The sequence below is a fragment of the Mastomys coucha genome, unplaced genomic scaffold (assembly GCF_008632895.1).
Source record: "Mastomys coucha isolate ucsf_1 unplaced genomic scaffold, UCSF_Mcou_1 pScaffold22, whole genome shotgun sequence".
NCBI lineage: Eukaryota > Metazoa > Chordata > Mammalia > Rodentia > Muridae > Mastomys > Mastomys coucha.
The window spans coordinates 188,854,968-188,882,419 of record NW_022196905.1 but is presented as its reverse complement, the minus strand read 5'-3'; the positions used below and the strand labels follow the sequence as shown (position 1 = coordinate 188,882,419).

Genomic DNA, 27,452 nt, shown 5'->3' with positions numbered 1-27,452 from the left:
TTTGCGGATCGAGGGACCATTGCACAAGGGCTGCCTAAGCTGGTCTGCATATCAGTACTTACGATTCATAGCAGTAGCATAATTACAGGTATGAAGTAGCAACAGAAATAACTTTATGGTTGGGGCTCACCCCAACATGGGGATCTGTATTAAAGGGTCACAGCATTAGGAAGGTTGAGAGCCACTGCTCTGTCTATAACATATCTCTTCCACCTTAATGAGACTATGGAATTTTAGACTTTAGATCTTTCACAATACTAGTAAATATCCCCCTATATAGAACCTTTAATACAAAGAACTATAATCTGGAATTTGCCATGTCACCACAGGGCATCACTGTAGAGTGGGGTCATGGCAGAGAAGAAATATTTCTTAATTGAAACTGCACATAGCACATTTCATAGAAGAATTACAGAATTAGCATGACTGCTATGTATTTTTGTACATTGGCACTATGTGTAAACAGATCAGGAAAGTACACAGGAATCAAGATCTGTTTGTTTGTGTTGACTGAAATTGAGGCTATCTTTTTCAGTGGATGATCAGCACAAGTTAGTCGAATAGAACTTCTTAGATACACCAGGGATTATTCTTACAAATGACAAATTATAATGCTAACGAGTTCCGTGTTTATTGTAGACATTTTGTTTATTGATAGCATCCATACCTGTTGTCATTAAAATGAAAATATTGCAACTAATTAGCATCACTGAACTCAAAATGTGGGATACGGAGAAAGCTGTGGGTGCAAGGATGCTCACTCCAGGCTCAGTTGTGGCTGCTGACATTCTTTTCCAGGGAATACTAGCTCACATCAGCATCTCTCAGTACACATAAGCACATGTTCAAATCTGAGTCCCTCCATCTATTTACTTTGGTACATTGGCAAAATGACTTGTTTGGATTTGCAAGGACATTTAGAAGAGCCCTAGAATAGACTGAGATCCTCTCAGCTCCAGAACATTCGAGACACACCACAGGAATACAGTTTCTGTATAGTGTAGCTCCCTGCGAGATCTCTGAACATAGTTACTAAGCCTGTTGAGTGTTATAGCAGAGAGGAATACATGTTCACTAACCCTGCTCTAGTTCTTTCTATTCTGTTTCGTTATATCTCCCCCAATAAATGCTAATAAGAAAATAATGTCATAGTTTATGGAGAGCTAAAGTTTCAAAACCTCCTCCTCTCACCTGACAGATTGTCAATTTGTGCCTCTGAAGTAACTGTGAGCAAGTTTATCCATAGTAACTTTTCCATCCTTGTATAACAAAATCATTCCCAAAGTAGATGGCCACAGGCCTCTCTTTCCTGATTCACTTGTGAACACCAGAGAATTCCCTCCAGCTTAACAACAGAACCATAGGATTTACAGAAATTTCAGGTCAGGGATAGGAGAGGCAGTGTCTTAGTATAGACTTGGTGGAAAATGTGACCTGTTCAATTCACTTTTCTACTTTACTATTTCCTCAGATAAAACCCCCAAATCCCCATATCGTAAAGATGTAGTTCTATGCTTTTCAAGTAGAGACTCTTGTTGGTATTTAGTTCTCCAGTGGGATGGGAGGAGACTGTTCGCAAGAATGGAGTAGCCTATAGCCTACTTCTTGTAATAAAAAAGAAGTGAGGGGGAGGGACGGAGGGAAAGAGACAGCGAGAGTGAGAAGGAGAGAGAGAGAGTGAGAGGGAAAGGAGAGAGAGAGAGAGAAGTTAGGGAGAGAGGGAGGGAGGGACGGACGGACGGACGGATGGACGGGAAAAAAAAAGAAAAAAGACCTGTATGATAAATCTGTAATGTCCATGACCCGTCACCCACCGCCTTAGATTTGTGAACTATCCAGACAAGCAGATCTCATAATCTCTTTAAGAACGCCTTAAAATCTGGCACAAACTTCACTAGGAAAACTACCCGTGCTAAGCAGAATGCGGACATTACTTCCCAGTTTTGAGATGCAATATTCTTCATGTCTGTGGTCCTGTTTGACTTGTATCTTGTAAGTCCTGGTCAGGAAACAGTCGCTGGGCTAACGGCTCCGTCACCCTCCTGCTTGCCCTCAGTCCTGACCAAAGCTCCTCAGAGGCGGTAACATCTGAAAGGAGAGTCCATGTGTGACACTGCTTTCCATTGTTCACAATTTCTAATGCTTTTCCTTGGCTGAAAAAAATGGTAGGGACAATAGCGCAGAAGTGTGGGTTCTCTCACAACACTAATAGGAATGGAGAAAGAGGATAAGCAGGCAAGATGAGAGTTTGGATCTCAAATGGCTTCCTTCTAGAAACTAAAATTACTCCCTGGACCAACAGACTCATTTAGCTTAATGTACTGGAAAGAATTACACAGGACTAGACTCGGATGTGAGCTCCTTCGCGTGCTTACTTTATAACCAGTTAGTTAACCTTCCGAGCCTTGATTTCTTCACATGTAAAGAGGGACTAATAACACTTACTTCTTGGCTTGCCAACCTCAGCAGCTTGGCTTCCCACACTACATCTTCCTGGTGGTGTTCTTGCCTCCGTATTTCCCAACAGTGATTTCAAATCGCCCGATTCTGCCCCAGACCCCACCTTGCAATCTATTAAACAGAAAAATAGAAACCTCCAGAGAGCATACAGGCTCTTGGTTTCCTATAAGCAAATCTCTATTCATACATATAATTAGTTACATTTCTCATTGTTGGAACCAAATACCGAATAGAGACAACTTAAAGAAGGGGGAGTGTTGTCTCACGGTGTGACAGGACAGTCCGTCATGGTGCCAAAGGTGTGGTGTGAGGAGCACATCTACATCACATCCATAGGAAGCAGATAGAAATGAATGCTTGGCTCACTTTCTCCTTTTTTATTCAACCCAAGACCTCTCAGCCCATGGTATGGCATTCCCCCCTATTTAATGGAATTAGTCCTACTTCAGGTAACCCAGTCTAGAAACTCAATTGCAGAGATCTGGCTCCAAGGCGATTCTAGACCCTGGTAATTTGATAGTCAGTAGAAACCACCAGACTGCATGTTTGTGAATCTCTCCTTCCACTGTTTTCTCAACATTCAAGGGCGTTTGTTCTTTAACATTCTTGATTCTACTCTGTATCTCTAAAATCTCTCCACTATGGGGCTGGTGCAGGGGTTCACAGCCTGAATTTGCTTTTCCTGAAGTCCCAAGTTCCATTCCTAGCACCCATATCGGGCCCCTCACAACCAGTTGCAACTCTAGCTCCAGGGGATTCGATGTCTGGCCTCTGAGGGCAACTGAACTTACGCACACATATGCACACACAAACTCACACACATATGTGTAATTTGAAAGCAATAAAAAAATAAATCATTTCTTTTAATTCTCCCCAGTATTTGAAAGCAATAAAAAAAAATAAATCTTTTCTTTTAATTCTCCCCAGTATGCTGATATGGTCCAGCCAGCATAGAAACATTCTATTGTCTCTTATATTTCATGAAAAATAATCCCTTGGCTTCTTCTCCTTCATTTCCAGCCGACCATTCTCCTCTTTCCTTAATGGCAGTTTCTGGGACATATTGCGTAGATTCTCTAAATCCACACCTTTCCTTTCATATGTATGTATGACAGGCTCTTTTCTGCACTGTTCCTTTGACATGGCTGACCTCTGTCACTACCACACCCATCGCAACTCATGATTTGGGGGTCATCCAGCTGCCATCAATTGCACCAGTGAATATCTGTCCCTTTTTTCATCTTTGAGCACTCTCCTTATTTTTAAAAATCTTACTTGAAATATTCACCACTGTGGCCTATATAGTACCACAATGACCAGGTCTTTGCTCCATTCTCATTAGCAACATCTGTTTGTTTATATAGAACATCCCCTTTTACCTGGTCACTAAACACGAGGATTTCTCAGGACCCTGGTCTGTTGTAATATAATTACACTCGATCTTGTCTGTTCTTGTCTTTAGCTACCTTCTGTGTAACTTTGACTCCATCAGTAAGTGCAACCTCCATTGCATGCCTTAGCCCCAGACATCAACTATATAAAACTAAACGGTATTTCTCCAAAACATTTTTTCCACCTGAGTGTCTTCTCAGCCTCTCGAATTCCAAGTGTCAAAAACTGAGCACATCAACTGCTTTGGCTTACTAGTGCTGCATAGGAAACTATCCCAAAATTCACCGGTTTAGAGAAGGCGTTTTTCATCCCTTGCGATTCTGTCAGTTGCCTAGGCTGTTCGTATATTTTTGGCTAGGACTTCTTGTGCAATTGCCTCCAGATGTCTGAGGCTGCCTGAAGGCTCCATTAAGCTGGAAGTCCAAGACTGCTCACTCAACTGGCTAGCAGCTGATGTTAGATATGTATGTATGCTCATCTATGCTGTGGCTGTGTAAGGAACATCTGAACATAGCCTTCCCAGGGGGGTCAGGCTTCTCAGAATGCAGTAGCTCGTCCTAAGGAAGAATATCCCAAGAGGACTCATTCCCGTTGACCCACACAGAAGCTCAGGGCTTCTTCGGACTTAGCCTCAGATATTCTCTCCCACATCAGGAAGTCAAGTGCTCTGTCTAAGTGGCAGGTGCTAGCCCAGGATATGTGAGACCCTGGCTCAATCCTCACCACCACAAAATCGTTTCCACTAACGTCATCCTGACTTCACAGTAAGGGGAGTTAAGCTTCTTTTCTTTTTAGGGAACTCTGGACTTTGTTTTAAACTTAAATTTTTTTTTTCTTTAAGATCTCTCTCTCTCTCTCTTAATGTTAAGAAACAGATTTTTTTAATTTGGTTTATTTTTCTTAATAGTGTTGATTTTTAATATATTTTAATTAAACTATAATTACATTGTTTTCTCCTTCCCTTTCCTCCCTCCAGCCCCTCTTACGTTTCCCCCTGCTCACTCTCAAACTGATGTCCTCTTTTTGTTTATTATTGTTACAAATATGTATATGTACCTATTACGTATGTATGTGTGTATTACATATGTATATGTGTATTATATATGTATGTATGTGTATATATCCAGGTAAGCCCATTTGTTGTTTGTGTTTGATTTCAGGGCTGGCCACTTGGTATGAGATAAGCAGGTAGAGGTCTCTTCCCTGGAAAAGCTAATTCTCCCCCGCTCTCTATGATTAGGAGTTGCCCAGAGTCCTTTGCGTAGGGGCCCGACCCCTCGGCATTCCTCCCCTTTCATGTTACTTATGTCTGTTGACATTGCCATTGTTCCCTGTTGTTTATGGAGCCATGTTCAGAAGACACAGACTCCTGGGGGTCCCCTGGCACTTACACTCCCTCTTCTGAGATGTTTCCTGAGAATTAGGTACCGGAGTTGTATTGCAGATGTACCTGCTGAAGCTGGGCTCCACCACAGTGCACTTGCATTGTGTACAATTGCTGTTTTCCTGTATGTGTATTATAGACATATACTATATGCCTGTATATGAATGTATTAAATGAAGTTATACCACTCCGGCTGATAATGCTCCCCAAAACAGCCATAGACTATCTAACAAACCTCTAGTATCAAGAATGAGTACCATCCATTTGAGTATTTTGATCAGTGTGATCCAAGTGATCCCTGAAAAAAAAAATACAGGCTATTGCTATCACTCTTGGTTGTCTCCAAGGGTTTGAAGGTAATTAATTTCCTATTATTGAAGTTATTGAATGCTTAGGACAAAGGTCTCTGGTTATTTGAGCTGGAGCTAACCTAAAAGCCTCCATCTGCTGATCCGGTTTTCATTCTACCAGAAAGAACTGCAAACTGCCAGAGGGGGGAGGCAGTGGTCCTGTCCAGCTGTGATGCCTATGAACCACAACACTGACCAGCATGGCCAGGTGTCCTAAAGATGCAATAGTAGCTCTCATACCATGGCAGCAACCAACAGTTGTCTTAAGTGGACTTACAGCCCATTCAAATGAAGGAAACCATGCCTGCTAAAAGAAACCTAGCCAACTAGAAGATACTCCTGCCACTTGGCCAGATCAGCATAATTACTCACCTGCATTCTAAGTCCTACATCACCCCCCCACCCCCACCCCCCGTCAAGGGAGCTTCTCTTTCCAGCAAATGGACATCTCAGAAAGTTTACCTTCTTGATTATGTGCACAGGGTGTCTTAGTCAGAGTTTTTATTCCTGCACAAACATCATGACCAAGAAGCAAGTTGGGAAGGAAAGGGGTTTATTCAGCTTACACTTCCACATTGCTGTTCATCACCAAAGGAAGTCAGGACTTGACCTCAAGCAGGTCAGGAAGCAGGAGCTGATGCAGAGGCCATGGAGGGATGTTCCTTACTGGCTTGCTTCCCCTGGCTTGCTCAGCTTGCTTTCTTATAGAACCCTAGACTACCAGCCCAGGAATGGCACCACTCACAATGGACCTTACCACACCTGATCACTAATTGAGAAAATGCCTTACAGCTGGATTTCACGGAGGCATTAAAGCTCCTTTCTCTGTGAGGAACTCCAGCTTGTGTCAGGTTGACACACAAAACCAGCCAGCACCTAGGGAGACGCACGCTGTGTGAGAGCATGTGAGCTGGAGACTGTGGCCAACTTTGGAAAACACAATTGTCATATCTTCTTTCCAAGTGTGCCTCTTGTTTGAGGATTTCTTTAACAGGAAATAGCTTTTTACTCGCTTGAGATGTATCCTGGGAATCAGACAGGAATCCTATTTTCTTAGGTCTCCTATTGAACCCAATGACAAGCCCCAACAACCCTACCTCCCTAGCTTGTGAATTCTATCGCTTTCCACCCAGACTACAGTAGCCACTTGTTTATGGTGGCTTCTACTCTTGCTGATCAATTCTTCAGACACAGATGAGAGGAAATCATGGGACCCCTTTCAGTCACCTAGGTTCTATCCCAAATTTCTCTGCAATCTGGCTACTCATCATATTCTTACTGTCGAAACGATACAGCTGAGAAATAAAGTCTGTGCTTTCTGCCGCCAAACCCACCCAAATTCCTGTGTAACGTTTGATGATTAATATCTGCATTATGTGGGACAATTTCTCTAGTTTTATTATATCTACATTTTTCTTGTCAACTAGAAGTAACTCATAAAATGTTTCTGATAAAATAGTTTTGGGTAGTACTATAAATGATATGTAATATATAGTACATGGTTGAAAAAGATGAACATGTTTACTATTACTTTGCCTTCTTTGCTAAAGGGTAAGGCAAACATTATTATTCTCCTGCTAGCCTCACAAGCTATTAGCATAGTCATTGGCCTGGCATAGCTCTATTCCCTAGTGACTGGCCAAACTACTCTACAAGTCATGTATAAATGAAAATAGTATGTGAAGTATTTAAAGAGACAGGACAGTATTTTGTGCAAAGCATATGCAATGCAAATATCAGTAAGGTAAAGTAATTGAGATGCGTTCTGTCACTTGCTGGCCTTGGAGCACATTGCCTTGTCTGACTTCTCCTTTCTTCATGAAGTGCTAGTTTGCTTTAAATCTGATAATGATGTAGGAAATTCATCTGTGACCCATGTCACTAATCATTGGTTTAGATTATATTCAACCCAATTATATATTTGTAATATACAGCAAAAATTTTTTAAAACATAGATCCTGAAGTTAGTATCAATCTTTTCTTCTTAAATGTTAAATAGAAATTGCTTAATTATTTATATTTTTTGTTACTTAGAGGATTGGATTTATGAAAAGAATCTTATTCTTATTTTTCCTTTGAATGCAGTGCTTGGGTTTTTTTGAGCATCTATTATATAGTATGTACTAACAAAGGCACAGAGATAAATAGCAGTTTGGAGGAGAGAGAACACACCTAAGAATGTCACAGACACTTGTTCCCAAAGCTCTTGGATCATTAGGCAAAACAGAAATCAAGCCAAGAATCAGCTGAATTAGAAAATCATGCTATGGAATAGAGGTGAGCCACAGCGAGACTCCACTTTTTATTGGAAGCTGTGTCAGAGTCAGTGAGATGAGCACTGAAATTTGTGTAAGCAAATCTAAGATAATCCAGGAGTAAATGAAAAGCTGTGAATGCTGGTCAGTGTGTGAGTTACCTACCCTCCATCATATCTGACATAGACAGGGTTGAGTGGGAAGACCCATGGAGCTTCTGCTTATAGGGTTTGTCATTGGACTTCCTGCTTTCTCCAGTGGCTCCTGTGAGTCCATCCAGTCTCCCCACTTTGAGGGTGGGTCTTCCCTATAGTAATCCTCTCTGGCAACATCCTCAGCACATGTGCCAGGAGCTTCTCTCACAGGAGAGTCTAACCCTGAGCAGGTTGGCAGTGATCAATCACTGCAGTCATTGTAAGCATGGCAAACAGCTCCTCCCATGAAAAGACCAATGAGCAAACACAAGCCTCTCCTTGTGTATAAATATGCATGGGTGTGGTTCTCCTGTTTGAATTACAGATGCACTTAAACATTATGTGAATGTCAGTTGTTTCCTCATGGATGAGAAAGCTTCAGAGAGCTGGAGTTTACAGCAGGTTCCTGACTGCCTGTGCATTGACCAGATGAGACTAACAAGGCTGCAGTAGCATTGAGCTTTATTCAATAGCATTTATAGTATTAGTGTTGTTGTGATGTATGATATTCCTGAATTACAAGCTGTATTGATTTTCTTCATTAAAGCAGTACAAAGCAGCCCTGTTTTATTCTATATGGATGGTAATGTGATACTGTGTATCCATGTGTTAAGTCATGGCATGGTGTCCTGTATAAATAGGCATGCTCTCTCAGAGATCTTCTAAGTCTAGACATGAATGGACCTCACATTAGGACAAGGGATTGAAGTGTGGGCTATTGGCTGCATATAGATGCCCACCTTTCATCCCATCACTTTAATTATTAGTGCCTCTGTGGGACTTAGAACAGAGATTATTATTTGCCCTCCTTAGTTGTAGTTAGACTTTGACATTTGAATTTTTCTTTTCCACCTTCTTTTTTACTTTAATAACTATAGTCGAGTTTTTTCACATCCTTTATAGAAGGTAGATTTGTGATGGAAATGTTTACTATTTTGTAACCTTGAATGATTTTTCAATATCATAAAATAGTTTTCAATGGCATATCGAACTCCATAATTGCCAACATGGTTTTAAATATTTTGATTCATCCTGATTGGTAAACTTATGTATGGGATGTTCTTCAGACATCAAAGTACTTTTTAAAGACTTTCTTTAAATGTACCACTCTGGTGATGTTTTCATGGAAGCTGGGAAACCTATATACCTTTGTATACACGGTCTAGTTCAATTTGCCCACACTGACAGCTGTAGTTTAAGACATTGAGACTGCTGATAAAAGAACTCACAGTGAGCAGGTAAAAAGACAGCCAGTAACTCCCTCTTTCAGGCATAACTGAACATATTGAGAAATTCTTCAAGATGGTGCCCTGTTGTGTTTGAACACTTGGGACACTTCAGTCTCACAGTGGAGGCTCTCACTGGTTTGATTTGTAGCCCATGAGGTTTGGGTCTTTGTAACTCCAAGGCACTCTGTTCCCTGGCCCTGAATGTCCTCCATTTTCCCTTTTTTCCTCTTAGAAAGAACCTTGTATGTCCTGTGCACATAATCTAGTATTTCCTGTACATACAACTTTGTATTTCCCATGCATACAATTTTGTATTGCCTGTGCACACAACCTTGTATTTCCTATGATGATTCCTAAGTTCATACTCTAGGGGTTGATTCATGATCTTAGACAGGGGCACAAGAGAGCCCTAAGACTGGCCTTCCTTTTATTTCCTCTGAAGCCAGAGCTCTTTGGAACTCAGGATGAGATAAAAGAGTTCTGTGCCTAAGCTTTTCTCTAAGAAACCCAAGAGCTTCAGAGGAGGGCTCTGTGCAAGTATTTACAAGTTTATCAAATAGTACCCATCGTTTGCTGACTTCCCAGGATGTTTACAGTTTTAAAAGAACATTTGAAAAACACTACCAGACATACTAACATACTTGACCTGGACAAATTAAAGAGGTACCATGATTTGAAAAGCAACAGGATGGGCTTACAAAGGCCCTTTATAAACCTGAAGCTCCCCCTGAAATTCAGAGGAACAACTTAGGCAAAAACAGCAATCTAAGTGGCTACTCTTATGCAAAAATGTCAGGAATGTTCTTCTAGCTCCACATTTCTGATTTTTACCAAGGGGATTGTGTGGCTTTTCCTGTTAGAAAAGCCAAGACTTAAGGTTTTAATAAAAATAAATAAATAAATAAATAAACAAACAAACAAATAGCAAAATAACCGGAAACCAATAGAAGGTAGCAGGTACTTATAAAGACAAGACTCCTGTTTCATGGAAGAGTCCAGAAAGATAAAAGACCTTCGAATTGTATTGTACTTATCACCTCTTTAAAAAAAAAAACACTATATACATTTCACTTATATTTAATTTCCCAGATCATGTGATGGGTTCTGTTTTAAATCTTTTTCTCTATATGAGTTTGTAGTTACAATTATTACTTAAACACATTCAGCTAAATATGACCTAGTTACTTTATAAATATGCCAACTGTTTGGGTGATTAACATAAAAAGGAATGGTTATGGGAAATAACAGTTAAACGGCCCGGACTGTTTAAGTAGCTTCCATAGACTTATGCGAACAGTGAAGAATAAAGCAAATTTATGAATTGATTCTGTTACTCATTTTCTTTCTTATACAAATATAAACACTCAATCTTCCTCCAAAATCAAAGGATGAGAATGGGGGTAGGGAGACTCATAGCATGAAGCTGTTTGATTCTTTTGGAATTGTTTTCTTGTTGTTGCTGCTGCTATACTTGCTGTTGTCAGTTGGCAGCCATCACGTTACGACATGCTTACGGGAACTTCCACTACATTAGACTTTGTCTCACTGAGAGCAAATGGGCAGCACCCTTCTTGGTAAAAGACTTGTTACACAGTTTTTAGAATCAGTTCTTTTCTCATACTTCATACCACCCCAACAAAGGCTTTACCAGGGCTCAGCGAAACAGTCTTAATTGTGTCTGCACTTCTTTTGCTGGACCACATTTGCGTCATCTGGTATACTTACAACACAGTGAGAACGTGAGCTATTGTCCACTTTAATTCACCTTTGCTAGTAAAATAGATTTGAATGCTTTCATCTCATTATATGCTTTAAACATATCTATTTCATTAGCTCATTTAATTCATGGGGAATATCTACTCTGTAATTTAACTGACAGAGCTAGTATTCATTAAAATTGAATTTATTCTGTCAGAAAAAAAAAAAACTGATGTGTTTTCCAGTTCAGCTAGTTAAATCTGGATTTTGTCATAGCCTCTATGTTCGGAATTCCTGCTCTGTGTGGAGATAGACCTTTACCATAAGCTTGACAATTAGACAAATAAAACATTGCTTGTGTTTTATATTTATTGCCTTTTCTGTGTGTCAGCCTGAAGCCAAAAAGCATTCTTGGACAATGACTGAAAATTAGCACCCTCCCTTGTGGGTATATCTAATGTCAAAAAGTGCCAGTAGCCCTTAGCACTCCATTTCGAATCTCACTTTACCCTGGATGGAGGAACCTAGAAGAGAGCCAGCAAGACTTCCCTTGGGCTTATTGTGTCTTGAACAAAGATGAAACAGAATACTTGAAGTTTGCCTTTGTTCAACAGAGGGAAGCTTTCTATGGTAATGTAACAGAGTGCACCAAGTGTTAGGGGTGTTTGACATACAGCTGTAGGAAATTAGACACAGGAAGGTTGTTGAAGTTCTAGAAGTCAGTTCTCTAACAGTGACCCCTTTCCTTGCTTATTAGTCTGGATGGTGTTCCCATGGCAGAGCCATAAACACAGAAGTAAGTCTGCGACTACTGTCAAGGTGTGAGAATTCCTCCCCTTTGTAAGTAGTTGTGCAAAGGATAGGATCGGAGTCCTCTACTCACTGCTACTCATAGTCAGTCATCTGTCTTTGAGGAGTGAGAAGCTGATCTCAGCCGAGTCCAGTCCCCTGGACTGGACTGTCCCTCCCAATTCCAATGGCAATCACAAACCCAAGGTTATCTGTCTATCATCTGTCCAATCATCTACACATTAGGCTTCCCATGTACCCTCCCTTGGTTTGCCTCATTTGCCAGCATGACTTGTGGGAGTCAGGAAAACACATTTACTAGCCTGTCTCAAAGGACACAATGGAGGATTCGTAGGCCAAGGGGAGGGAACAGACAGTCTCTGGATGCTCAGCTATTATGAAGGTCTCATGACATAGACACAACCACTTAAAACACGGCCATGGGTGATTAACTCAACCCTGGTGGTTATAAGTTGAGACTGGAAAATGAACTCTAAACCCGAGTTAGTTTAGCCCCATCCTTGAAGCTACTGTGGGCTTCACTCAACCCCAAGTGAACTCAGTAGCATACAAAGACATTGTCACTTCAGAGATTCTTGGGGTCGTTAGACTTGCATCCCAGGAAATTAGGACAAATACCAAAATGCATTTCAAAGTGGCCCGGACTCATGACTGTCATTACTGGAAGACCCCAGGTCTAAAAGACTTCAACAAGAGCACCTGGCTTTGAAGACTGTATATCATTTTAACATGACTGGCCATTCTCATTTTGGATACGGAAACTCCATCACATCTGCTCCTGCTCCGTGAAGCACATTTGGTCAATCTTGGGAGTGTTTTGTTTTGTTTTATTTCATTTTTGGTTCTGTTTAGAAAGAAGAGAAGCCTCTTCCTGAAAGGAGGCATCCATTCCAGGAACTGTAGGCCTAATTGAGTTAGTCGGTACATGATAGCTTGGGTGACAGTGGCCTCTCATTATTTCAGTGAAAAGGATTTAACCCCTAAAGTCAACAAACAGAGAAAGCAAGAAGGCAGAAATACCTACATAGTAAGCTACTTGCACCTTAAGCCTAAGAAGCCAGAATTCAAAAAACTCCAGTTCTCAAAGCCAATGTACTTGGGCAAAGAGGAAATATTAGGGAAAACAGTTTGTGGGACTGATGCCTGTTTATACTTGCATGGGTGTACTCATAAAGCTGCTAACATTTACTTCAGCATCAGATGGGGACTGTCACCACAAAGTAGAACTGCCTGTGGAAGCGTCAAAGACAACAGAAGTAGCTGTGAAGGACGATCGCAGTGTCCAGGATGGTTTACCCGGACGTATGAGCCCAAATGTGAGCCATGGCCATGTTTAGTAGGGTGTGTACAAAGCAGATTTTAGTTGGGAAAAGGCAGCTACTGTCTTCAGGATCATAACTTTGCCTCAGCCCAGGCTGATGCTGCATGCCAGCTACCCCGGCTGCTCTGGAAGCTGAGGCCAGGGCGTTCCCAGAACAAGGCCTGCCTAGGCTGTCCAGAATGGCCCCTGGCAACTTAACAGCAAATGTCTCAAAAGTAATAGCAAAATGAGACCTGGGTTGTATACCTCAGGGGTGGAGCACTACTCAAGGGCTCACTGTGTGCAAGGCCGTAGGTTCATTCCCCAGCATATATGTATGTATGCATACATACATGTGTACATACTTTATATGGAAGTCAGTCAGAATGACTTACTAACGATTTATGACCAATCACAGCCAAGAATGATATATGGCTTTTTTTTTCCTCAAAGACTATCCTTTACTTATAAAACTTACCATTCAAAACAAAACTAGATAGATCGCACCTTTAATCCCAGCACTTAGGATGCAGAGGCAGGCAGATCTCTGTGAGTTCCAGACCAGCTCGAGATACACAATGAGATTTTTGTCTCCAAAAAGAAATTAAGTATAACCTGACACCCTATACGTGTCAGCTCTGTGCCTTCTCTGCTGTGTTTGAGTGGCTTAGAGCATCATACATGAAATAAGTGGGCAGATTGAAATGATAATTTAAAACAGTATTTTTGGTGTGCTAGAAAGCATGATTACTAAGGATGATATGAAGGATGTGGTTTGGAAACCCGAGGTCCAATGCCATCATTCTTACCTTGGGCACAATGCTATTTCCCTGAGCCTTAGCTTCTTGTCTCAAAGTATCAACCTCGAGGGGTGGGTTGGAAGGGCAGTACAAACAACACAAGGAAAGTCACCTGTCCTAGGTGTTCAGAGAGAGACTAACCCCACTGTCCCCCAGTGCCTAAACTCTACACCAGTGCTAATTCACTATGCAAACACGGGGCACTGGGCAGAAGATCCTTACAGGAGACATGCTGTCAAGTATCTAAAAGTGTCATTGATGAAAGCAACCTCTCTGTCGAAATAAAAAGTAGAACCCTTTCCGAGCCGAGACAGTCTTACCCTTATTTCGTTTAACCGTGTATTGTAATTTTGCTTTGTTGGGTGTGTAGTGTTAAAAGATGACATCCCATGAATGGGGCACGGCTTAAGATGTAGGTGTTCACACAGGAAAAGTCAAAGTTGGTATTTCCTTATAGTATTTTACTGTACCAAACTGGTTTGAGAAAAACAGACCTTCAGGCTTAAAGGTTGTTGGCTGTGATGGTTAGGGACACCGAGCCGTGACTGGATGGAATCATGAATAATGGTGTTTTATTAACCGTTCCTGTCTAACCCTCTCTGCATCAGACCTGGGCTGTTATGCCCATTTCCCCACCCCCATCCATCTCCAGGCTTTCTGCACTTTAATGCTCCTCAAACAGTAACCTCGTTTCACCTTTCGCCTGCTCAAACCTTTAGCGAGTCTCCATAATCAGCAGCTGATGGTGTATGTATCACTGTTGGATCCAGTAGTCCAGGTAAAAAACAACCCTGACATTTACTAGAGATATGCTCTCCCCCAAACCTCAGATTTACCCATAGAACAGAATCAGTTGTGAATCGCTCCACACCCTCTGAGCCGTCGGCTGGTGTCTACCATGCTCATCTCTGACTATGGGGAATTCTTCCTAGTAATCTTGGATTCTGTTTCTCTGATTTGGAGAAACGGGGTGAAGGGAGGAGGGAGGGAGAAACCTTAGAGCATTTCCACCTTGCAGTACTGTTTATATATAATTATGCCATTTTGTCATTCTTCAGGCCTTCAAGTTTTTAAACTGTCTTAGAAATAGCATGCCTAGTGGTAAATATATGCATCCTCAAGAAAAGCATAATAATTCTTGTTGACCGAATGAAACCGGGAAGTATGTACAATCAGAAACCACAGCTGTATATGTATAAATAGCATGTTTTCTACTATAGAGGTAGATACTGACTTCCCCTTCCAACCTTACTTCCCATTCATTCATGCAAGGGCCACAGAGCTGAACGTTAGTCTAGACCTCATGGTAATTCCGTGGGCATGTGACCATCCCCATTTTCCAGAAGATTCCTTGGCCTCTGACATGGCCATGATTCAAACCCAGGTTGTTAAATTCCAGGGCTTCTCTTCCAGCTTCATCTGAACACGTTCCCCTCTCTGTATCATTATTTTTACATCGAGATACTTATGCTAACTCAGATATCTTGTTGTATTGGTCATGGTTCTCTAAACCAATAGAATGAACATATATTAAAAGGTCATATGGACCAAGTCACACAGTCTCTGTCTTGACACTGGAGGGGCTGAGAACCCGGCAGCTGCTCAGCTCATGAATTTAGGAAGTCAGCTGTTCCAGTCTCTCACTGAAAACTTGGAGAGCCACTGGTCTTCAGTCTACATTAGAAGCCCAGAGAAGCTGGGTTTGGGCATTAGGGAAGGAATATAACACCAGCAGTGGCAACAGCAGCAGCAGCAGCAGAGCAGATGAATTTGCCAGTAAGAGAGCCAGCAAACAGGGCAAAGAAAAGCTTTTTTTTTCCTTTTTCTTTTTTTTTTTTTAAGAAAAAAGGGGTACCACAAGGAAGATGCCACCCACATTTAGAGTGGGTCCCCCACTTTGGATAACCTCATCAGAAAAATTCTTCACCCGTGTGCCTCACAGCCTGCCTTTTAGCTGACTACAGAGCCACCCAAATTGGCAACCAAGATTAACCATCACACTTAATACACCTGCCCTTCGAAGTCCAGCTTACAGTAGGATGGCCTTCCCCTGGCCCAGTCATATGAAGCCTTAGGTTGTTACTTAGTACATCAGTTTGCAGATTGTCTCCTCTGCCAGGCGATCAGCGTGGTGGTCAGCTTGGTAAGCTGTGTAAGCCACGTAGTAAATGGTTCCTAAGCTACTACTCTTTGGTTCGTATTCTTTATTATGATGTCAGGGCCCTGTCCCTAGCAGACTCTTAATAAAATGAAAGCGATATTAAATTAACAGCACTCCACAGATAGAAGGCTCTCTCCTCTCTTTAGGATAAGATATAATTCTCGGATTTGAGATTAAATCTTAAGATTTTTTGAATTAACAAGTTCTCTGGGGGCTATTTCCAGTCTAATGGAAAAAAAAAAAAAAGAGGAAAAAGATTGGTTAAGTCAACTTTGTTATCACGTTAAAAGGGCTGGATTTGATGGGGGATAATTTGCCTCTGTCTCTTCAGCATCCGCGGACCCTCTCTTTCGCTTTCCCTTGCAGTAAATTGTAACAACCCCTCCTGTTGCCGGGGGAGTAGCTAAGAAAGGGCCAGGGGCAAAGGGGGACACAGCCCCCCCCCAGAAAAACAACCTTGGATCTGTTGTCTAGAACCAGGTCACAGTGCTAAGAGATGCCAGGGATTCAGGAGTAGCAGGTTTGCTTTCTCTGAGGACTGAAGGTCTTTGGGGAGGAGTGGGTCAAGAAACCAGAAGCCCCCCCCCCCGTGTCCTGTTTCCTGAAGCCCTACTTCCATACTTTTTTTGTTGACATGGGGTTTTCCTTCCTACCCAACCCCCTCCCCATGTATGACTTGAAGAGGACTGCATGAGTCGGTAACATTGATTAGTTGATTAAAGATTGGCTTGGAAATCTCTAGAATCCATTCTGCCTTGATTCACACTCATCAGTATCACGGTATAGAGCAGCCGATAAGCGTCAGACCGAGTCTCTCCCAAGAAATAACAAGGCATATCATGTATAAGACGTTTATGTTTCAAATACATGAGAAACGCTGTCGGTGTGGAAACAGCTTCAGTGATCAGCGTACTTTGGGGGAAGTCCGAGGACTTTGACTTCCATGCCTTAAAGAATGGTAGGTGAGAACTATGGTAACAACATTTCGCAGAAAAAAAAAAAAAAACGTTCTTAAACAGAAGACAAGTGAGGGAGTATCTCTCTCTTGTAAGCAGAAGAAGAATTCCTGAACAATGAGGGAAAATGAGTCTCTGAAAAGAAGCCCTGTTATTTTAATGTTTTCTTCTTCATCGCCGGGTCTCTCACATTCAGGAAAATTAGGTGGATTTACACATGAAAATAACACCATAGATTCCGGAGAACTTGATATTGGCCGGAGAGCAATTCAAGAGGTTCCCCCCGGGATCTTCTGGAGATCGCAGCTCTTTATTGATCAGCCACAGTTTCTTAAGTTCAACATCTCTCTTCAGAAGGATGCATTGATCGGAGTGTACGGCCGGAAGGGCTTACCACCTTCCCATACTCAGGTGAGCGCAGCTGTTGCCATCAATAAAATGCAGGCTCCTACTCTGCATTTCTAAATGTTACTCTATCTCTGAAACTCAGCTGTTGGGTGAAGCCATGGCACCTAAGTAGATATTTTGCAATAGAAGTTTGTATGTAGCTTGTGGTTGTTCGAGACGTCTGAATCACTAGAAGCAGTAAGGGCTCGGCTTGTGTTGCTAATGATTGGTTAAGATGGCTGAAAATGTCGGAGGAGTTTAATGAGGGTAGAGCATCAGCTGGGCATCTAGCACACTGTACAACCTCCAAGATTCTATTGTAACTGCAGATGGTTTTTTACCCTTCAAACCCAAGATGAGTACTTAAGATCATCTTAAATCTATTGATTTATTAAAGGGGGTTCTTGAGATTTATGTCTGGTTTCATTTTAGTGAGGGAAATATGGAAATACAAGCATATGATAAGCATGATAGTTAACCACGGATCCTCTTTGAAAACAAGGAAGAGTGATGCGAATAGACAACCAAGCATGATGGCATCAGTGTGTTTCTCAGACTGCCGCATCCATAACATTAAAAGTCCATTCCTTGTTTGAAAACATTCCCACTGTGAAAACCACAGCTGAAATGCCCACACAAGAGCCAGGACCTAGCTGCACAGACTTGCAATCACAGTTACTCTGAAAGCTGAGGCAGGCCAATCCTAAGTCCAAGGCTAGCTAGCCTGGGCAGCTAAGTGGCATAAATTTTAAAGTTAGAAAGTAGTCTAGGAAGGTGACTACTTGCCTAGAATCTTTAAGGTCCTGGCACCCTGGCTTAAATCCTAACTACCACCAAAAAAGAAAACAAAAAACCACCAAAGTCTATAAGAAAGAGTTACGCATATCCAGTTTATATGCAGTTTGGACATTGTGGTTTTGTTATTAAAAATAGGTTTATAAGAGAAGGAGATATAGTAAAGGAGACACTGAGTTTCAGTCTCTGTCATTGGGAGAAAAAAAAAAAGGCCCCATAATGTCTAAGCAAAAGTATTTGAATTATCTCCTACAAAATTGGAAGAGGAATTTAAAAATGTACTAGTTAGTTAATTTATAATTAGATGAGCTTGACGTATTTTATAATAAGTATTTCCTTGTGGAATGCTATATTGGGTATTTTTTTCATTTATGAAAGAAAGACCAAGATTTTCATACAAACTATATATTCTGTGGTTATTTTCTATAATCCTAGATTATGAATTATGAAAAATGGCCATTTACTAGTAAAGAAATCATGTCTTGAAAGACTGAAGTTCTCAGCATGCCATCTATGGATTTTTATGTCTGTGTAATTTCTGACTAATATGTTACAATATATCCTCATATCTGTGATGTCAAACTGAATACCTTGGGTCCTTCTGGGTCAAACACTTGTCATGATATACAAGTATCTAATCTTAAGCTTTAAAATTTACCCCAGTGTGATGCTGGCTTTAAACCTTGTGGGAGGGGAAGATAAAGACATAAAAAATGGAAAGCCATCCCCATCTTGGTCTGGGAAAATTCATATTGTGAAAACGATAATTTTACAAAAAGCTAGTTAAAGATTCGATGCAGTCCCAACCAAAATGTCCATCCCATTCTCCATCGAAATAGAGAAACTACCAATGAAAGTGAATTTGTAGAGCTCCAGTTACCTGAGACATACCCTACTTACGTGAATAGTCCAGCGAAATACGGAAACTTCTCTCCACTGAAGCCTCATCTGAAATTAAATTATTTTTCTTCAGTTCAAGGAAAAATCCTCTTATATTAAGCACATTTATAAATGGACAACTTAAAGTCATCTACAGATAATTTCAGATGAAACGTAGGTACTCTATCAAGACCTGGGCGTACATACACTAGGTAGACAGAAGGTACTGAGCTAGCCAATAGAGTTCAAGGCCAGCCTGTTCTCTGTAGCAAGTTCCAGGCCGCAGGGGCTGTTGTAAAACCAGTGCATTGTGCCGTGCACTTAAAAAGCCTGTTTAAGGATATATAGCTGACTTTTGCAATAGATGTGTAACACACAAATTAAGGAAAATGGAAGGCACAGTTGGTGAGTTTTTTTGTTTTTTGGTTTTTGGGTTTTTTTGCAATTGCACCATTATTTAGTACAGTTCCCACAACACCTGTCCTTCTTTTCTGCCACAGTGTGTATGAGTATGTATATCTGTGTATGATATATGCCTTGTAGAGTATGCCTTTTCTTAAGCCCTGGTTATTAGACTTCCTTCCTCTGGTTTGTTCAGGATCAGCAGAGCAAACAGCTGTTTCTGAGTTCAGTGTTTAAACATGAAATATGCTATAAAGCAGCCCAAATTGAACATTTCTCTGTTCCCAGGGAGCATTAAATAAATCAACCTGAAATAATTAAAATCGGCCAGCCCCTCAGAATAGTCACTTGAGTTTTGAAAGTCAAAGTCTTCGTGACCCTTTATAGAACTGCCCACTTGATCGTTGCCAAGGAACCAATTGACTGTCTTCTCCCGGATGGCCGATTTATTCTCCTGGACAGTTGGAAGCCTAAGGAAGCAATTCTTTGCTCTATAGCTCCTGCTCTATGCCACGCTAGTGCATTTGCCGGAAGGCTCTTTCCGAAACGGAGGCAGAAACCCGAGTTCTAAACACCTACCATTTTTTGCTTTTATACCTTATATTGTATGTGACCTTCCACAAGTCCCTTAACTGAGCCAAGGCTGCGCCTGTAAAATGAGAGAGCTGGCTAGGAAGACGTCTAAAACATTTGACTTCTCTGTGTTCTGGTGGTGTCCAGCAGGGCTATGCCACCATCAGACACTTGGAGCGAGGCTGGGCAGGCTGGCCAGCACTTAGCATCCTAACACTTGAGGCAGTGAAGCAAAAGCTTTGATAGTTAATGGACATCGGGGGTACATAGCAAGGCTGGCTCCAGACAAGAACAAGAGATGGTTGAAGGACATAGTCAAGCATTCACTGACTCAGCACCCATCAATTTAATAACAGAAATGGAATTAAACAGATGATTAGATTGCCTTGTCTTCTCAGAAGTAAACTACCAAGATACCAGGAAATTTTTCGCTTTTACATAGCTGATTAACTAGTAAACCACTGAAAAAGAAACATAAGTGTGTCACACACACACACACAAACACACACACCACATATTAGGTAATGGCCTAGAATAAGGTAATATCACAAGGAAATTTCTCTTAAAGTAATGGTCCTCAGCTTGTGGGTCACGACCCCTTGAGGGTTTGTATATCAGATGTCCTGCATATCAGATATTCATGTTATGATTCATATAACTAGCAAAATTAACAGTTATGAAGTAGTAGCAACAAAAATAATTTTGTGGTTGGGAGGTCACCACAAACTGAGGAACTATATTAAACTACATTAGAAAGGTTGTTGAGCACTCCCATAAAGGGAGATGAACTAGTTCCAATTTAGTGAAATTCTCATAATATATAGATACAGTCATGATGGCTACCCAGAGTTTGAGACTGAAGAGTTAGCCCAAGGGATTTTATACTGAATAGAGCATAAGTCCTTAAGACTCCTCCCCACAAAATCAATCCATACACAGTTACAGTCTATAAGTAGAGCAAAGGCCAGACTAACCCTTATATGATTATGTTATGCCTGAAGGACAAGCCATATAATATGATTATTTTGGGTGGAGATGATTATCGTTTAAAGAAGGTAATATTCTTCTGGTGTTTTGACTAGCTCTCCTGACATCATCTCTGAAATGTCATGGCAAAAGCCTAGAGCTGGGGTTTAAAACCATCAGATACTTCTTAGCACCCCGTGGTTCCCCCAACCCCTCTCTAGTGCTCTGTTGATGTTTGTGCATGGTACAAATGTCCATCACTCTGCTGGCAGAGACTAGTTAAAACTCCAAATTTCAGCCTTTTTACTTTCTCAGTTACTGCCTACAATGTTGGAAAATCTGTATTGGACCACAGAAAGAACGTTTTCCTTCTTGCTTTGCCCTGATAATATAAATATTTAAATCCGATGAGTAAACAGAGAGAACTTATTTAAGGTGGAGGTACCCTTCAAAATTAGGCTTGCTTCTCTTCTGCTCACGAGGAGATGGAATTCCCGTGAAGTTTTCATAAATAGCCAGAGATATCATTATTGTCATCCTTGTAAGAAAATTGAAAAATATTTGAGTGCTAATGTAGTTTGCATATGTTTTGCATATTACAACCCAAAGAAGAACAATGCTTTTATTTAAATCAAGGTTTTAGTAAGTCACAAACTGAATCACATATCAGATCCTCTTATTGCGACCGTAGATGTCTATGGTCTGCACAACAGCAATCTATTTAAACGTAATTCCCAGAAATTCAAATAACTAACTTGATTTGTATTTGATTCGATTAGGAAAGTCATATAATAATGTTTCCCTCATACAACTGTTCCATTTAAAGAATTAATCATACCATAAAGTACTAATAATGCACATATATAGTACTATAATTAAGATGTTTTGTGTGTGGTCTGCATCTACATATACTTGTGAAATTTTACATTAAATATGTCTCAGAAGTAAAATGAAACTGGATAAAAGGGTCACTGTATTTGATTAAGATGCTAATAGCTAATAAGTTTATTGAAGCCAGTAATGGAGAATCTCTTCAGTGTCTTCCAAATTCACTGGCATTTGTTTATAAATCTTTACCTGTTGTTGTCAGTCCTGTTCCATAATTTAAATCCTCCAGCTCAACTTTCTTAATGACCAATGTTTATAATTAACTGTAGTAAAAACAGCTTCAAGGATGACTGCCATCACTACCCTAGCTCTGCCTGCAGTTGTTTGTCCATCCCACCAAACCCCTCTGTTAATCAGCTTATTGGCTTTGATCAGGGATGTTAAAGTCTTCATTCCAAAGGTTTAACCTAATTGTATTTATGTAAAATCCCATGAAAACGAAAATGGTTACATTAGAGTCCCAGGAGGGAAGTGTAGTCCTGTATTTCCTGTGGTGGAAATGACCCCAGCTCTACAGCAAGGTTCAGGCAAGTTCATAGACCAGCTGCACCACGTCCCAGGTAGGAGGTCCCGCTGAATCTCCTAAAGAGTGCCCAAGAGTAACTGTGAATGCCTTGCCCAGAGAGCTGCTTCCAGGAATAAGAATAATCCCAGGCGCCTGTAAACCACAGTAATGTAACGTAAGCATCAAGTGGGAGTAGTTCCTAAACCATTCATGGTCTGAGTAAACTCCCATAGATTTCAGTTATAGCCCCAAACTGCCCTATTTTACCAAACTCATCATTGGTTAGGAGAACGGAAGGACATTATCATTTCAGTTTGAACACAGGGAGATCCAACAGGTAGTCTCTATCCCTATAAAAATCCATTCAGGGAAGGCATCTGTCACTCGGACCTGTTAATCAAGAACTTCTTTCTAATACTGTGTCTATTTGCAAAAGAGGAAAGCTTGACATAGCAACCCATGTATTGTTTCTGGCTACTAACACTGTTTCCCATGCCCTTGTCCCCAGTACGACTTTGTGGAGCTCCTGGATGGCAGCAGGTTAATCGCGAGAGAGCAGCGGAACCTGGTGGAGTCTGAAAGAGCCGGGCGGCAGGCGAGATCCGTCAGCCTGCACGAAGCCGGCTTTATCCAGTACTTGGATTCTGGAATCTGGCATCTGGCTTTTTATAACGATGGGAAAAATCCGGAGCAGGTTTCTTTTAACACGATCGTTATAGGTAGGGGCCTTCTTCGAAGCATCCTTTCCTACCTACAGCCTAAGCTCTGTGCCGAATAGAAGCTAAATCATTGTTACCAAACTGGAGCGATGCCTAGGGTGATAAAACACATGGAAAATGAACACATTGTGAATCGCTCGTTGGTCACTATACAGCAAGCCCTAAAGCTCTGTAAGAAATACTATAAATCACTGGAGGGAGGCAAAGCACCTCAAGAGAAGACTTTTAAAAAAATCTGCATCTGAAGCGGCACTGCTTCACATCAGTATGCAGACTATCTTCTATAAGTGAATCGCTCTGGGGGATAGGGTGTTAGCTGCCCATAATTACTTCAACACCTCACTAACATGAACCGAGTGGCCACGTCTGAGGGAGGCGGGCGTCTCACAAATGCTCCCTCTCTTCTTCAGAGTCTGTGGTGGAATGCCCCCGAAATTGCCATGGGAATGGAGAGTGTGTTTCTGGAACTTGCCATTGTTTCCCAGGGTTTCTGGGTCCGGATTGTTCAAGAGGTATGCCAGTTACATTACATTCCCTTCCTGAGAGAATAAGCCATAGGAACACATCAAACTAAGAAAGCGTAGCAACACGGGAAAGGAAAGGGATGGGAAAGACGCGTAGCTGCTTGTTCATCGGGAGGCTCAATGGTGAACGTGGCTGCTGATCCCTTCTGTCATGTGTTATTTCACAGCAGCCTGTCCAGTGCTCTGTAGTGGCAACGGGCAATACTCCAAGGGCCGCTGCCTGTGCTTCAGCGGCTGGAAGGGCACCGAGTGTGACGTGCCGACTACCCAGTGCATTGACCCGCAGTGTGGGGGTCGTGGGATTTGCATCATGGGCTCTTGCGCTTGTAACTCAGGATACAAAGGAGAAAACTGTGAAGAAGGTAAACATGTCAATATTTACCGAATCCTTCTTGTTCTCTCCATAAAGAAACAGATTAAATCTGTAATCTCCGGTTAGGCCAAGGCATTTCTCTCTCTCTCTCACACACACACACAAACATGCTTCTTTATGAAAAGCAGTTTTTATTTCCATATTTATGAACGCATTGTTCCATTAACGTTTTAACTAATAAAAAGAACAAATACCAAAGAGTTCTTTTGCTCTGTTTCTGTAGCATGAGTAATCCTTTAAAAAAAAAAAAAAAAAAAAAAAAACTCTGAGAAACTAAGCAAGCATTTGTGTCTTAAATCCCAACAAAGGACTGGCTTGTTGTTGTTTCTTTTTAGCTTTTTGCATTGATGTTGACTTCCTTGACATCTCTAGAAAGTAGGGACAGTTGAATGGAACGGAATGAATAAGAACAACATGGTAGATTTGTTCCACCACTGTCTGGGAGATGAGAGTCGAGACACTGTGCCGTGAAGGGCAGTTACACTGGTTTAGTTTATTTTGCTTTTCTTCCAGAAAGCCAAAAAAAAAAAAGTACCATTTCCGTTCTCCAATCAAATTGATTTTATTGATCTGGACTCACAAAGTAATGCAATTAAGTCTCTGGAATTAAATTTTCAGGCCATTGACCGTACAAGTGTAAAGTTTTATTGAGTCAAATTGCTAAATTAAATCTCATCTTCTAAAGCACATTAAAGTGAATTAAGAAGGATAGAGTGTGCAACTCATTTATTTCTCAAACAATCTGAGGAGCCCACGCAGCTGTCAGTGCCCAGTGGTCATGGAGTAGGTCAGTGCGCACAGGGTCTCTTTTCTAAAACGGAGTCATTATGGCTTTGCAGAGACACAACGCAGAGCGGTTGTCTGAGACCTTGAAAATGTGTATGTCTAATCCGTGAAAATGACAGATCCTTGCAAGGGTCTCCGTTACCTAAATGGCACTGGGTTCCTTTCTTAAAGTTTGGTCACAGTACAGCTCCCTGCCTTTTCAGAGACAAGTTCTTGAGAGTGGTGGATAGATGTTTGATTATCTAAAACATTCATAGGAATTCAATTAAGAGTTAATTCTTTATCCTGCATGAACAAGGCTTTCATCTTTAATAAAACTGTTCTCATCTCTTGATACCAGCGGACTGTCTAGACCCTGGATGTTCTAATCATGGGGTGTGTATCCATGGGGAATGTCACTGCAATCCAGGATGGGGTGGCAGCAACTGTGAAATACTGAAGACCATGTGTGCAGACCAGTGCTCGGGCCATGGGACTTACCTTCAAGAAAGTGGCTCCTGCACTTGTGACCCAAATTGGACTGGCCCCGACTGCTCAAATGGTGAGGCCAACTAATACCATCCGATCAAGTATTTACCATAATTTACTTAAGATTTGGGTTATATGACTTCTTCCAGGGCACTTGTTAAACTTAATTACATTACCAAATGAGTATTTAAAGATATAAATGTTTAAAGGGATGAAGTAGTTACTCCTTATAAAAAGGAAATAAGCTTAGGTAATTTACTGTCAAAAATTCACTCTAATATTGGCAAGGATTATCTTGTATATACACAAGACAGCCCTATCTTCTTCAGTCTCGCTGTGTGGAAATACTGATTTACATGAGCATCTATGTAGGTCTATCTGTTGTTTAGGGTAGGTCATGGCATTGTTGAGACAGGGCCTCATGTAGTCTGGGCTGGCCTCGGACTTACTATGGCAAAGAGACTGGCCCTTATATGCACAGACCTACCCCACCATGCCCAGAAATTTTGACACTTTAGGGCATGAGCTATTTGCAGTTTACAAAACAAAGCTGACCTGACAACAGAAGGCTGAACAGAATCACACTAAAGAGTGTGTATAAATGCTCTACTTCCATTGTGCTTAAATTATGATGGAACAGGAAATATCAGTAATCCCATTCACTAGTATATGGACACGGGAGCATACTCTGGTGTTACAGAAATGGGCATTGTACAAAATGGTACTTACAAGTACTTGCTGGGTTTTTTTTCCAAATTGTTGTTTGTTTGTTTGTTTGTTTGTTTTTGTAATGCTGGTTGTAACTCAGGAACTAATTCCACAATATTCCCAGTCATTAGTCACAGAGTGTAAGAGGAAGCCATTTACCCTAGAAGATGACAGTTTTAATTGGGAGCTAAGATGAGCACATGTGAAATAATTAGATGCCAATCTAATATCACACCAAGTGTTATGTGGAATAATTTGCTAAACTCGGAGGAGTAATCCCGTCTCGACAAATACTGCAAATTTTCACAGGGACTTCTATGAACACTTCTGCCTCCATTTCAAAATGGCATTCTCCAGGAGGGGCGAGTAAAGGGGCCATTTGTGACTGAGGAAACTGTTAGAGAGTGTCTAAAGGACTTGGGATGTGAAGCCAGATGCATGCGTTCATGGCCAAGTGTATTGCATAGATCTTTAGTCTTTAGAAAATTACTGTTGCGTCTCAACTCGTGAGAGGACTTTGCGGAAGTGTGGACCTGAAGAGAGGGCAAGCAGTTTAGAATCAATAGAAATGAAAAGGATATATATGAGCAACATTCAAAAAAAAACAATAGGCAAGACTTAATGAGAAAATCAGATACAGTGGTTTGGTGAGAAGTGTTGAAATTCCAAAGCAGGGGGAACCGGAGTCCATATTAGTATGCAGAAGAGAGCATGAGGGCTGGAAAGAAAGACACAGTAGAGGCAGGTAGGGACTCATGGGGGAAAGAGCAAATGGAGGGTTCCTAAAGAAAAACAAATATTTGAAAAGAAAACTAGAGCAGAAGGAACAAGGAAAATGAAGGAGGAGAAAGGAGAGTAAGTTTTCCCAGCTATGCTACATGGAGGAAGTGTTCTGCAAGAGCCTAGACTTAGGCAGTGTCTTTCTGCTCTTCCCCCCGAACCCTGCATCTCCCACCTCACGGATGAACTTACAGACATTCGAGGCCAACTGTTCAGGTTCAATCAATCTGTGGGTTTTTTTTTTTTTTCCTTCCAGCTCTGGGTATCGAACTTAGGACCTTTAGCATACTGGGGCAACTGAGCTTCACCCCTAACTCTGGATTCTGCTTGTAGATTGGTCATTCAATAGCTATCTGTGGGTAGGGCAACTTCCCTGTGCCTGGGTGTCTCTATTTATAAAGTAGGGATAATGGTACCACCACTTTCTACTTGGGTAGTTAAGTTCAGACGCCCCAGCTGAGCGGTGCACTTAGAACAGAGCCTCAGGCACAGTGTTACCATCCATGCTGTGGCAGTGCTGGGAACATTAGCAAACAGTAGAAGTCCTAGAAACAAGCTAAAGAAACTTTTCTGTATGCTGTTGTGTCTTACAAAGTTTCTTTTCAACCCCAGGGTGGATGCTTTCTCATTCCCCGCTCCCTCAGTGCATCCTCCCTCAGTGCCATCTCCCTCAGTGCCCCCTCCCTCAGTGCCTCCTCCCTCAGTGCCCC

At 41.4% G+C, this 27,452-nt stretch overlaps 1 protein-coding gene across 19 annotated transcripts in view; it reads left to right on the top strand.

The window, feature by feature from the left end:
- Tenm3 (teneurin transmembrane protein 3) overlaps window positions 1-27,452 on the top strand; it is a 1,282,613-nt gene that overhangs the window by 1,142,131 nt on the left and 113,030 nt on the right. For 17 of the 19 annotated variants that reach the window (XM_031339793.1, XM_031339792.1, XM_031339791.1 and 14 more), the window contains 5 exons: window positions 17,186-17,400; window positions 22,893-23,103; window positions 23,514-23,615; window positions 23,795-23,989; window positions 25,127-25,327. The exons of the other annotated variants lie outside the window; for them this stretch is intronic. In XM_031339793.1, coding sequence (XP_031195653.1) covers window positions 17,186-17,400; window positions 22,893-23,103; window positions 23,514-23,615; window positions 23,795-23,989; window positions 25,127-25,327 — 924 coding nt within the window. The remainder of the gene's footprint in view (window positions 1-17,185; window positions 17,401-22,892; window positions 23,104-23,513; window positions 23,616-23,794; window positions 23,990-25,126; window positions 25,328-27,452) is intronic. 19 annotated transcript variants of the gene reach the window in all.